The sequence below is a fragment of the Rhagoletis pomonella genome, unplaced genomic scaffold (genome assembly GCF_013731165.1).
Source record: "Rhagoletis pomonella isolate Grant_MI unplaced genomic scaffold, Rhpom_1.0 Rhpom_scaffold_00013, whole genome shotgun sequence".
Taxonomy (NCBI): Eukaryota; Metazoa; Arthropoda; class Insecta; order Diptera; family Tephritidae; genus Rhagoletis; species Rhagoletis pomonella.
The window spans coordinates 22,109,016-22,120,377 of NW_023458567.1; the positions used below are offsets into that span (position 1 = coordinate 22,109,016).

At 37.3% G+C, this 11,362-nt stretch overlaps 2 protein-coding genes and 1 long non-coding RNA gene across 3 annotated transcripts; 1 reads left to right on the top strand and 2 right to left on the bottom strand.

Moving 5' to 3' along the window:
- Nucleotides 1-325: 325 nt before the first annotated feature.
- On the bottom strand, nucleotides 326-1,473 carry LOC118748982 (NADH dehydrogenase [ubiquinone] 1 beta subcomplex subunit 8, mitochondrial-like). The gene is made up of 3 exons (XM_036483757.1): nucleotides 1,288-1,473; nucleotides 926-1,155; nucleotides 326-806 (listed from the first exon to the last, which is right to left on the bottom strand). The coding sequence occupies exons 1-3, from the start codon at nucleotides 1,370-1,372 to the stop codon at nucleotides 594-596; spliced, it is 528 nt and encodes a 175-aa protein (XP_036339650.1). The 5' UTR covers nucleotides 1,373-1,473; the 3' UTR covers nucleotides 326-593.
- Nucleotides 1,474-5,227: 3,754 nt separating this feature from the next.
- On the top strand, nucleotides 5,228-5,888 carry LOC118748273. The gene is made up of 2 exons (XR_004994041.1): nucleotides 5,228-5,493; nucleotides 5,581-5,888. It is a non-coding gene; the product is annotated as an uncharacterized LOC118748273 (long non-coding RNA).
- Nucleotides 5,889-8,127: 2,239 nt separating this feature from the next.
- LOC118748983 (alpha-tocopherol transfer protein-like) lies at nucleotides 8,128-9,312 on the bottom strand (the record flags this gene model as incomplete). The annotated part of the gene is given in 5 exon segments (XM_036483758.1): nucleotides 8,128-8,361; nucleotides 8,430-8,566; nucleotides 8,638-8,952; nucleotides 9,019-9,100; nucleotides 9,153-9,312. Coding segments are annotated over 5 exon segments (776 nt in total), but the record flags the coding sequence as incomplete, so codon positions are not given.
- Nucleotides 9,313-11,362: the final 2,050 nt, after the last annotated feature.

Consider the following 11,362-nt stretch of genomic DNA (forward strand, 5'->3'; position numbering starts at 1 on the left):
GATCACATATATGTATCTCGGTAACCATTCTACCAATTTGTATCAAATCCGGTATGGTTATTGTGCTTGCCACAGGTATTATTGAATCATGTTACTAGTCAACGTTTTCATTCCTAAACACAGCCCTACGCCATAAATACCGTTTCTTACTTTATAGATGCAATGTTGCAAATCCTTAACTGATAATCGATAAAAGTATTGCGGAACATGATGCTAGTTTACAAAAAGTAACGCTGCAGCAATCACTGTAGTTCGAAAGAACTTGTTTTTTGAAGTTGCAATTTTTAACTATCATCCAATTTGCAAATCTAAAGCTTCAAAAGTGTTACTTTTTTTTTAAATACTCATTATATTGGCTTTATTTGCAATCGGTTACTTTTATTATTTCAATTTGATGTTTATATTATTTAGGGTACATACATACGTAGCATGATTCAACATGAAATTAATTTTAATTATTTATTATTGAATCGTCGGTAAGTAGTACATATTATGTACATATACAACTGCTTGGAAATAAAAATATTCTAGGAAGTTCATATGAATATCCATTGCATTTGGTAATTCCCTCAACATTTAAATGTGTAGCATTGTTAACCCTCGAATGTGTAGTGCTTTCTTCCATCACCTGGATATTGTTTAACCGCAACTGGTCGATACATACGATAATTTTCTAACCAGTAATATAGAGCCAAGCAGCCAGACATAACACCTAAAAAGGTAAGCCAGTATTGACTATTTGTGAATCGTGGCTGCTCAGGCTGTGAGTAGCGATCCTCCCCGTATAAATCAATATCAGCATGTAGCTGCAAATAAAAATATTCCGTTTAGCAAAGGAGACATTAATTTTACTTTGTCACCATAGTGAATGGTCAGTGTTTTTCAAGAAGCAAACATTTTTATAAGTGGTAGGGAATATATTCACCGTCTCATGCAGATTACGCTTATGCTCGGGAAAATCATAGGGGTAGTAGGGATCCTTTGCTTCAATACCAAGTGACTTGCCCAAGTCTGGGTAGTCACCATAGCCTAATCCATTATCCACATATGGGCGATATTCCTCTGGCAGTAGATAGTATTTTTTGGCAGCCGATTCACGTTCCTTGTCCGATTTCGGAATTGTGGCTGGTTTGTAGTCTTTATTCCATGTAGCGTCTATAATACAAATATTAACATAAGCATGTAGATATTTACATATATGAACTGCACGCAGTTACATAAACAAAATGCATAGAAATATGTTATGTTGTAAACTGCAGCGCGGCATGAAGTCGTTTATATACTTACAGGTTTTGGCCAGATTCTGAAAAAGCGCGGGATTGGCAGCTTGCAGCCTTTTAGCTGTTTTTAGGCCATTAAATACAGCAGACATCTTCCGCAAAAGCTTGCTCAACCAGTGTATTTACAAGGAAAATTTCAGCTACGGATGCAAAAAAAACATCGATGCATCGGAAACATCGATGTTTGCTATTCGATGTATCGAATAAAACCGATGTTTTTTAGCCTCTGATATAAATCGATATATCGCTGTATTTTTTTTTCGATGCATCGACTTTGTGTGCAATGTAAACTCTGCATACTAAAATTATTTTGTATGCTTCCAAACTCTTCGCTTAAAACTATGTTCCCATTAGCGTAATTTAGAGGTCACTCTTAATTTACGCATAAATTAAGTACAAACTAAGTAATTTCGCCTTGTAAAGTCTCTCAGTAAATTAAGTTGAAAGTACGTAGTTTATCTTAAACCAAGAACCAAATCACGAATAAATCTGTAGGCTCTAATTTTATCGATAATAATCGAAAAAAGTATTTACCCATAACTGATATGTCATTGTGTTTGGATGTTTTTGTTTTTAATAATCGCGCGTGGTAGTTTGTAAAATATTTCCAGAAGCTTTCTCTTTTGATCACTCATCTAAAATCTAAAAAATTACCACAAACAACTCAGAATATAAAAATATACGCAATTACTCACATTCGCGATCTCCTTTGGTTAAATAAATAATAACACAGGGTTGCTACAAAGCTGTCAAGAAAAATAAAGAATCGCGTGTATGAACGCACTTAATTTAGTGAGGTATTTTAAACGAAACTAAGTATTTTATGTTGGTAATGTGAACATAGTTTTAGTAACTATAGGAGTGTTCGCTATGCACAAAATTTGGGAAATGTTTAGTTATTTGCAGGTCGTTTTTAGGGTAGGGGCAGAGGGGGCAAGGCGTGGCCCCTAAATCCCCCCATTCGAGAGGGGACAGCCCCCGCTTTACGAAAAGTCGCACCCCCCTTTCGGGGCCTCCCACAGACCCCTAGGGAACTGTTTGAAAATGGGCGAAAAACAGCATTTACCGAGGGGAAATTGAGCAGTTTGAAGTGGAATATAACCCAACTAACAGAATCTGTGGGGTTTTTAAATAAAAGAAGTTATCCCAAGGTGGTTATCTGGCAAAAGGAGGGCTGAACACCTTCCGCAGAGAACACCTTTATGCGTAGGCGGCCTTCGGCCGCACTTAGGGATTATAACCCTTAGGCACTAGAATTCTCCTTTCTGTTTTGCGAAGAAAAGGAGCTGAACACCTTTTGCAGAGACCACCTTTGTATATTTTTAATACTTACAGGGTTATATCCTATTTTCTTTTGTCTTTCATTCTTTTGCATATTTTGGAGTTTGACAGCTGAACTACGCCATTTAATTTGAATATGAAACCAAAGTCAGACGCATGATTTAGAAGGTGTTTTTATTTAATAAATTGTGATTAATTGGTTAATATTAATGTTATAAAGAAAGTTATAACTCATCGAGTAAAGTGTAAAGTGAAGGAGAATATAAAAATATATTGCTGAAGTAGCTGCTTTAAGGAGAATAGGAGTGATAAATTTAAGCTAATTTCCGAATTTTACAAAAAAGGGCATATTTCTAACCCAATTTGTAAATAAATTAGTGACCAAAAATTACAAAAAGGGTGTTAAAATAATATTTAGACCCTTGGCTACAAGAGTGTGCAATTTGTTTTTTTGGATCGGGATACCCTTTGGACGCAATACCTCGAAATAGATCGGCAACGTACTAAACCGTACCCCAAAATTTGTACAAGTTGGTACCAATTGTTACCAAATCGTGTTCGTTTAGCCTAAAACCCAGTAAAACTTGCAAGGAGAGAGCACAATTTGGGTTGGCTTTCCTTTATGGCCGTTCGTTAAAGGTTCGGTGGGCGAAAGGTAAGTGGGCGTGACACCCACCTTTTTGGAGAGGGAATGAACCGTCATTGACAAAAATGCAACCCCCGACCACCTAGGTCCCCTATGGTTCCCTAGAGACCTCTTAGAAAAATTGTCAAAAATCACAATTTTCATTTGCGTTTATTCGCTTGAAAAATGTTAAATATTCATTTGCACAATACATTTTTATATACACATTTTTATATACAAGAAATTTTTATAAAACACCCAGTAACCAAAATAGACATCACTGTAGCGGCAGGCCCAGGTTTACCACACAGAAAGGGAATTCTAGTTACCTCATCCTTTCCCAAGGTTACATCACTGGGGCGGTAGCCCCAGTTAGGTCACACAGAAAGGAGAATTCTACGTAGTAAGGGTTATAATCCCTAAGCGCGGCCGAAGGCCGCCTACGCAGAAAGGAATTCTACGCAAAAATACTGTGGACGCAAGTAAAAATTGCGATTTTTGGCCATTTTCCTAAGGGGTCCGTAGGGAACCATAGGGGGCCTAGGTGGTCGGGGGTTACATTTTTGTCAATGGCGGTTCATGCCCTCTCCAAAAAGGTCGGCTGGAGGTGCCACGCCCACTCCCCCTTCGCCCACCGCACCTTTAACGGACGGCCATAATGGAAAGTTTCCCCCACAATTTTGACATTTCATTTGGAGGGGAAGTTGCAAATTCGTGCTGGGAAAATTTTTGCCAGTAAGAATTTACAAGCAGGATTGTGGCACACGGTTGCATTTTTATCAACATTAATTTGAATCAACAAGTTCGTTGTCGATTTACTTATTAAAGAAGTAGGTAAATATTCGTTTATTCAATTAATTTAATTAATTCCGAACATTTGAAAGGTACTCGGCTGAAAAAGCTGTATTCGTAATCGGAACGCACTCGACACCCATGATTCAATAATGAAAGGGTTTTTAAGAAAAACTTCTCGCTCTAATTTTTTCAATGACACTCCCACCCTACTGACAACAAAAACAGTGATATTTCTTTTCCAAATTTCTTTGCAAGTTTTAAGAACATTTCTAAACTTTTAGTAGTGAAATTTTTACCTTTTAAAATTGAAGAAATTTTTGTTCTTCATACGCTGGCGATAACAAGACTAAATGGGTGAGAATCGCTGGACTACAGAAATTCAATATAGGTTAAAGATACCAAATTCCCTTAAATGCCGAAATGTATTTGTCGACATTCGTGGTGACCTCTTTACTGTGCCAAGTCGCTGTAAATTAAAACGCGCGCGTACTGGTAAATGACTCAACGAAGAACTATAGAAAAAGGGATGCAGAACGAACTAGATCTTATTTGTCGAATTTAGAACTAGTTCGAGATTAACGAATAAGCAATGCAGCGGGGGGTTTATTTACTTTACATAGATATGTGTTCGGCGACTTTTTCGTTAAATACGATTCTATTCTGTGCTTCGCATATGCTTTTTCATAGCTTGGTAATACAAAACTAAAATTTGTGTTAACATTTCAACATCTTGTGACCGTCTGGAATTTAAGAAATAACAGCGAGCGTATCTGCAAACTCAGCTACAGCTAAAGGTATGTAAACGTACATTTCTTCATTCAAACAAATTTAATTTCACATTGAAAACACATTTCTTCCTAAATAACTTAAAATCGCGCCACGGATGAACCAAAAAGATTGAAAAATCATAATACTTTTTTCTTTCGTCTGTCGATTTTCGAACTGGTTCGGAACTATAAAATTTAGGACTAGTTCAGAACTATCGAAAAAGGGATGAAGCGGGGGGCAATTGACACTTCCTAGGGCATCGCCATGTTAAATTCGCCAGTTGCTTGCATGCAAAAGAGATTTATCGCGAACCAGTGCTTGGTCTATATGTACTAGAAGCGCACCAGTTCAGAACTAGAGATTTTCCGCACAGGGCTATTTCGTTTTGTGTGCATGTGTCACAGGCACTAACACAATCATGCGTAGTTCATGTATACAAGACTGAAGCCTGTTTTCGGCCGACTACCCAGTCCAGTGTGCGTTCGAGTGGTGGACTGCTCAGTCCGACTGAGCAGGTTAGTGTGCTCAGGCCCATTATGAGGTCGTTCTATTGGTTCCGTTCTGTTGATGCCTGTGTTGTTGTTGTTGCTATACAGCAGAGGTGGGCACCCACACTATCACACACATGCGCTTGTGTACGAAGCAGCGAAGTTTTGCTCAACAGCCAGTGCTCGGATGTTCCCATATTTGTGGAATAGATAACACTTTTTTTTGCAAAATTACATTTCTACTACTTCTACCACCGTAAGCTAAAAAACTTTCAGACCTTGAAACTTCTTTTTTTTTAATTTTTTCATTTGCGCATTAATGAATGGGTATTGTCTACAACAGAAAACAACATTGCTTGCTGCGACGTCGACACATGGATGACATGATCAACTTCGTGCGTCTTACGATAATTGACGATTGACTGATTGGTAGCACTTCGGCAAAGCAAATCAAATCAGTTGCTGCTGAGACTTCACTGTGCAACTATTCGAATAATGCAAAATGTTTCGGGAGGAATGGGAAATACATTTTTTTCATAGAAAACATGGATTGGTGTGCGAAATGCGTGATTTGCTTTCGCGTTATGAGTCGCAATGTTATGTCTTGTTTAAAAAGACATTACAAACTGTGTCATAGTCATTTTGAAAAGGTGAAAGAGGGTCGTCAAAAAAGCTTTTAGAATTAAAAGCAGCGTCCTTTATTAAATGTAGGGTTGGTGAAAGTAATATACATCAACACGAAAATTATCAATGTATATCAGAGAATGATTCTCTATCAGAAAATGATAGATCATTTAAAAAAAAGGCATCTTGGCTTTTTATTTAGAATTTCTAGAAAAGTTTTAGGTATGCAGTTTTATAGCCCATTAAAATTTAGTAGCTCAAAGTACAAATTTCAAGCGCTAAGAAATCGTGTTGGTTTTTAATGATTGGCAATTTCTTTTATATGAAAGAAAATGCCTAGCACCGTCAGCAAAAAAAAAACAATAAATAAACAAAAAATGTAATTAGCCAAAACTGGTCAAAATGTCACTTAACTTAATCAGCTAACCATAAGTGCATATAACATATTTATAAATTTATTTATTTGAATCTACCATATTGTTTTGGAATGAACCACAATTTTTCATGCTTATTTATCACTAAGAAAACTTTGCGCGTCCGAACACACTCAACAGCAACTGATTTGACATGAACCAAAAATACAAGATCACGTAAGAACGCGACGTTGTATTTGTAACTGGTTTTGAGAAAAAAGTTTGCGAAAGCGGGTTCGTAAGACGCACGAAGGCGATGATAGTATACATGTGTCGACGTCGCAGCAAGCAGCATTTTGAAGCCCAATTACATGTGTTTGGAAAATCAAAAAATGCCCGCCTCTGCTATACAGGCATGTTATACAAATCGTACGATTTCAAATCGGCTGGCAGTTTCCATTTGAAACATTTAATACTTTGATTACAAGTATAAAATAATACTTTGCAAATCGTACCGATTTGACATGCCTGATAATTTCTCTTGATATTAGTGCTGGCATTGATGGTTGACTTGGCATTGCTGGTTGACTTCTGAGCTTGTTGTTTTTGGTTGTTGTTAGCAGTTGGGTTTTGCTTAGGGAGCACAGCCGTCGAAGATTTGCTGGCGGGATGTGGGAGAATCCTCGACCCAGAAGGAACGGATAAGCCCGAATCTGATGATACTACAGCCGTGGTGCATGGCAACTGCTGCTGATGCAGACTTACGACGCAAAAAGTTACAACCGTCACAGCGATGCTTCACGTTGTTTGATTTCATGTATTCAAACGCGGTAATTTTGGCGCATGAAACATGGAAGTAGGCGCCACAATCCACACACGCGACTTTAGCAACTTCTGCGCGATCAACCTTGTCGTTACAAAGTGGGCAAAATATTAATAAAAGCTTTTTAAGATGTAATTTTAAGTGAACGCACCTCACGACACAGTGGAAACACGTCCACTCGCAACGAAGTCACTTTTGCAATTCTGACATTCGCCACGCAATGGGGCCTAAACGTACACAACATCAAAAAGTAACACATGCAATGTTTAATCAGCCAAATCTGGCAGAATGAAGAAAAGTAACTAGATGTTGCAGTTGTTAGGCTCGACTGCTATTCTTTTGCAGATTTCTGGCGATGTATTTCCACTTCGTTGAGATAGTTATCAAAATAGAGCAGTCATCGTCGTAGGAAGCCATGGCAGCTGTCCTCAATCATTATTGCATACTTATTCTTTCGATGGTTTTCCTCTATAGCATACTGGCTGCGGCTTGTGACACGCGCATGCAGGTTATGTCGCTTCCGCTTAAGTGATTCTATTTTTATGACCTCGTGGAAGGACCTTTCGACTTTGGGAGCGTCTTCGGTGGGTGGAAGGCAGGAATGTGGCTCGAAAATTCTATCAGAAAATAAGACAGTAATCAAATGGTTTCAAGACCGGGGCTAGTTCCTGCTAAACGAAGATCGGTATTTTGTATCAGACGTCCAGAGTAAACTAGAGAAATGGTGAAAACACGCTCGTTTGTTGAAGAAAACCCCAGATCAATGTATAGGTTGTTGAACGGATCTCCACAGTATGCCATATCCTAGAAAGGACTGTCGCCAAAAAAATTCACACTCACCACCTTTTCCTCGATATTAAAGCTGCTTTTGAAAGCACGAAGAGAACCTGCGTCTACGATGCTATGTCTAAATTGGGGATCCGTGTAAAAGAATAAGGCTATGCAGACTGAGGTTGAGCACAACATTTGGAAAGACCTCTTTGGCCATTCGAGACTCAATAGGGTTTCAGGAAAAGTCGCGGATCATGTACAGAAAGAAAAACAATTGGCAGAAACCCACAAGCGAACAAACCCAAATAAAATATTTTTGTAACATGTATTACATAGTTTCACAGAAAAGTTTTCACGCATAAAAAACGTTTTCTTAATTATACTGTGCTAAAATAGAGAATAATCATGGTTACAGGATTGGTTCTGAAATTTAACTTTTAAATAATAAAAAAACAAATACATATGTAGGTATTATTTAAACAGCCAACGGCGACGCTCAGCATTTTCCTTGTCTGCTTCAATTTTCCAATGACTTGGATCCATCAGATAATCTCTAAATTTAAACATAAAACATTGAGTGTTTTTTTGCTCAAAAATATTTTATGCTTTTGGCAAACTCACCTCTTGTGCGCCAGTTCAGACAAAAGTATTGCCTTAAGGTCTGCGATTTTTCCTCCTGTTCCGCCATATTCTTCCGGCAGTATGCTACGTGGTACATGTTCGTAAAGGCTGTCCAAGCTGACGGTATGAAATCGTATCTTTGAAAAGATATGAGGTACAGATTTTGCACATTTAAACTTTATATGAACATGTAATTATTTTGACTCACCAGTTTGAAGACTTCACTACTTATAAAAGGCTTCATAATGCTAACCACCTTATCCAGATATGGGGGGCAGTTAATGATATGGATTGCCTTTAAATGAACGGGCAATGCCTCCTGCAGGAAAGCCATGTATATGCGCAGTGTACTGAAAGTCATCCTACTGAGGTGCTTCAGTGTGTAGCCATTCATATCGAAAATTTGCACATCACCATTAGCAAATGTTTCTACATTCTCCTCGTCGGAAGCAAAGCCATCATATGTGTTAAAACGACAATCGGAGACCATGAAAAATGCTTTGGTATCGGCGGTATGATTCACCTTGCGAAAATCCAATTTAAACAATCTAAAATTTTTTAAAAACACGCGTAAAGTAACTCAACTAACCTTCGCTGGATCAAAATCTACTAAACGATAACAGCTCACTTTGTAACCTTCTGGTGTAAGACCCGGCAGTGGTATCAGATCCCTGACAAATTTCAAAATAATTGAAATGTCTATTTGATTGCAAGTATACTCACGCATAATCGAATGTTTGTTTACTATCCGCATCGGTTGGGTCACGTTCGAGAAAGATGTGCGAATGCTTATTGCGCATACTGTAATTAATTTTTATGAGCTTCTTGGCGCCTTTTATGTCACCGTACATACATCGGTAGAAGCGCTTCAATAAAATGCGGTCTGGAAATAGTTATTAAAGCAGAGTGAGAATTTAAACATACATAAACTATCATATTTAACAAAAAAATATACTTAAATATAAGTAGCGCGCATCCTATACTCAAAAGTTTTGAGTTTATATAAAGAATTTGCGAGCTATAGCATACTCGATGGTTGATATTCCTCCAACTTGTAAAGGGAAAATATTGAAAAAGGTTGTGTATAACCTCATAATTGATACTTTGTAACAAATTTCTTCATTTTTAAAGAACAACTTAAAAGATGCTCTGAAATGTCAGTGATCTCTAATTATAAACTGAACAGAGTGTATCTTATCTGAGCCCTACCTAACAGGGATATAGATAAGAGGTTCTTTCCCGTAAGCAACGCGGGATCCCGCGGGTGCCCAAAACAGCCCAGAAATCATACCCGTACTCAACAAAATGGGTAATAGAGAGCGAAAATTGGAACGTAGCTTTTCATAAGTATTGTCTTTTTCTTCCTGCCGGAAACAGCTCGGACTTTTTCTCCGGTTAAAAATGGATGAAGTGTCAAAGTGCATATCAGCTGTGTTAATATGTTGCCTACATTTACTTGGTGCTTTTAAGGAATAGTGAATGGCATGTTGATGTATTTCTAATTTGTATGTACTTAAAATCAAATTTGTGAAATAAAAATTCAATTTCCTTGAATGTGAAATAACACAAATTTGCTTTATTTCATTTCTCGTTGAGCAATATGGCCAACTTTTAAACTTAACAATTAAGTAATAAAGCAAAATAGTGCCCATAGGTAGTCCAGTTACATTTGACAAAAAGTAGTACATGAACAAGTTAAATGGAGGGATTTTTAGAAAATTTAGAAGTCTGAGAGTAGGTAAAAGTATACATATTTTTACATCACTATTTCACACCTCATGTTCGCCTCGTCTTCGTAAACGAAATACACATTTCGGATATGGTGAAGCAAGTGATCAAGACGAATTTATGTATACAAGGTGGTGGTACTCGCGAATTTAGGTTTTCGCCGCGGTACTTCATAACCTCAAAATGATGTGTTTGTTGTAATATGAAGTCCCCTTGTTTGCAACAAACACAAAACATTTTCCACGATTTTTTTTAATTCGATAAAAAAAATCCCAAAAATCAATGGTACTTGAAATTGGGCTACAAAACTGCATACTCAAAATGTTTCTAAAAATTCTAATTAAAAAGCTCGAAATTTTTACAAAGTTTGTTGATTTCTTTTTTAATTTTGCACAAAGATTGAAACTTGGATTTGTATGGTTTCTGTTAAAAATATGCTATACCTTTAAAAAACAATAATTAAAAATAAGAAATTTTAAAATAAATGGTGAAATCTTGCCAATATGTGAGTGTCGTAAAGTTATGATAAGAACTATTCACATTCACATTCAACTGTGTAACCAGAAATTTGAAGGGGGATAACAGCAAAATGCGTAGAAAAAGCGTTTGCCGCGTTAGTTACACTATGCGACAGTCAAAATCGGGATGGGATGAAGCCAACGGGAAATGTTATATCGGTCAAAAACAAGTTATACGTGGCCCGGCGTTTCGCTGTGACGGCGAATATGCTTTTCCGTTGGTTAACAAACTTCTCCGCATTCTGACTACACTTCTAGCTACTTCAGAAAGAAGTTACCCTTCGCCGGTTAAAAACATGGTTCCATAGTACCATGAATGAAAAAAGACTGATAGGTCTAGCACTTTTACACGTACACTTAGGGCCAGTTTTTCAGTGACTTAGTTTAAACGCCCGAGCCGGCTGCTTTAAACTAAGATTAGGCAATCAAATGTCATTCAGCTGTTAATTTTAAATTCAGCTTACGTAATCTAAGTTTAAACTGCCACTGAAACTGGCCCTTAGATATTGAAATTGACACTGATAATACAAAGATTCCCAAATGGAAAGCGCAAAATTGAGTTTGCAATTTAAATTAATATAATCAAAGTTTCGAATAAGTTGTTAAGTTACTGAAGCAGTGTTTGCATTATTCAACTTCGCGTTCAACAATTGCGTTCAACTCAACGCAGGGTTGCACGAAAAAAAA

Bases quoted from the DNA above. Each gene is read 5' to 3' on its own strand.
- LOC118748982 (XM_036483757.1), bottom strand. From the start codon at position 1,372: ATGTCTGCTGTATTTAATGGCCTAAAAACAGCTAAAAGGCTGCAAGCT. The intron at 1,156-1,287 runs GTAAGTATATAA...TTTGTATTATAG, and splicing joins TCAGAATCTGGCCAAAACCT to ACGCTACATGGAATAAAGAC. The intron at 807-925 runs GTGAATATATTC...TTTTATTTGCAG, and splicing joins AGCGTAATCTGCATGAGACG to CTACATGCTGATATTGATTT.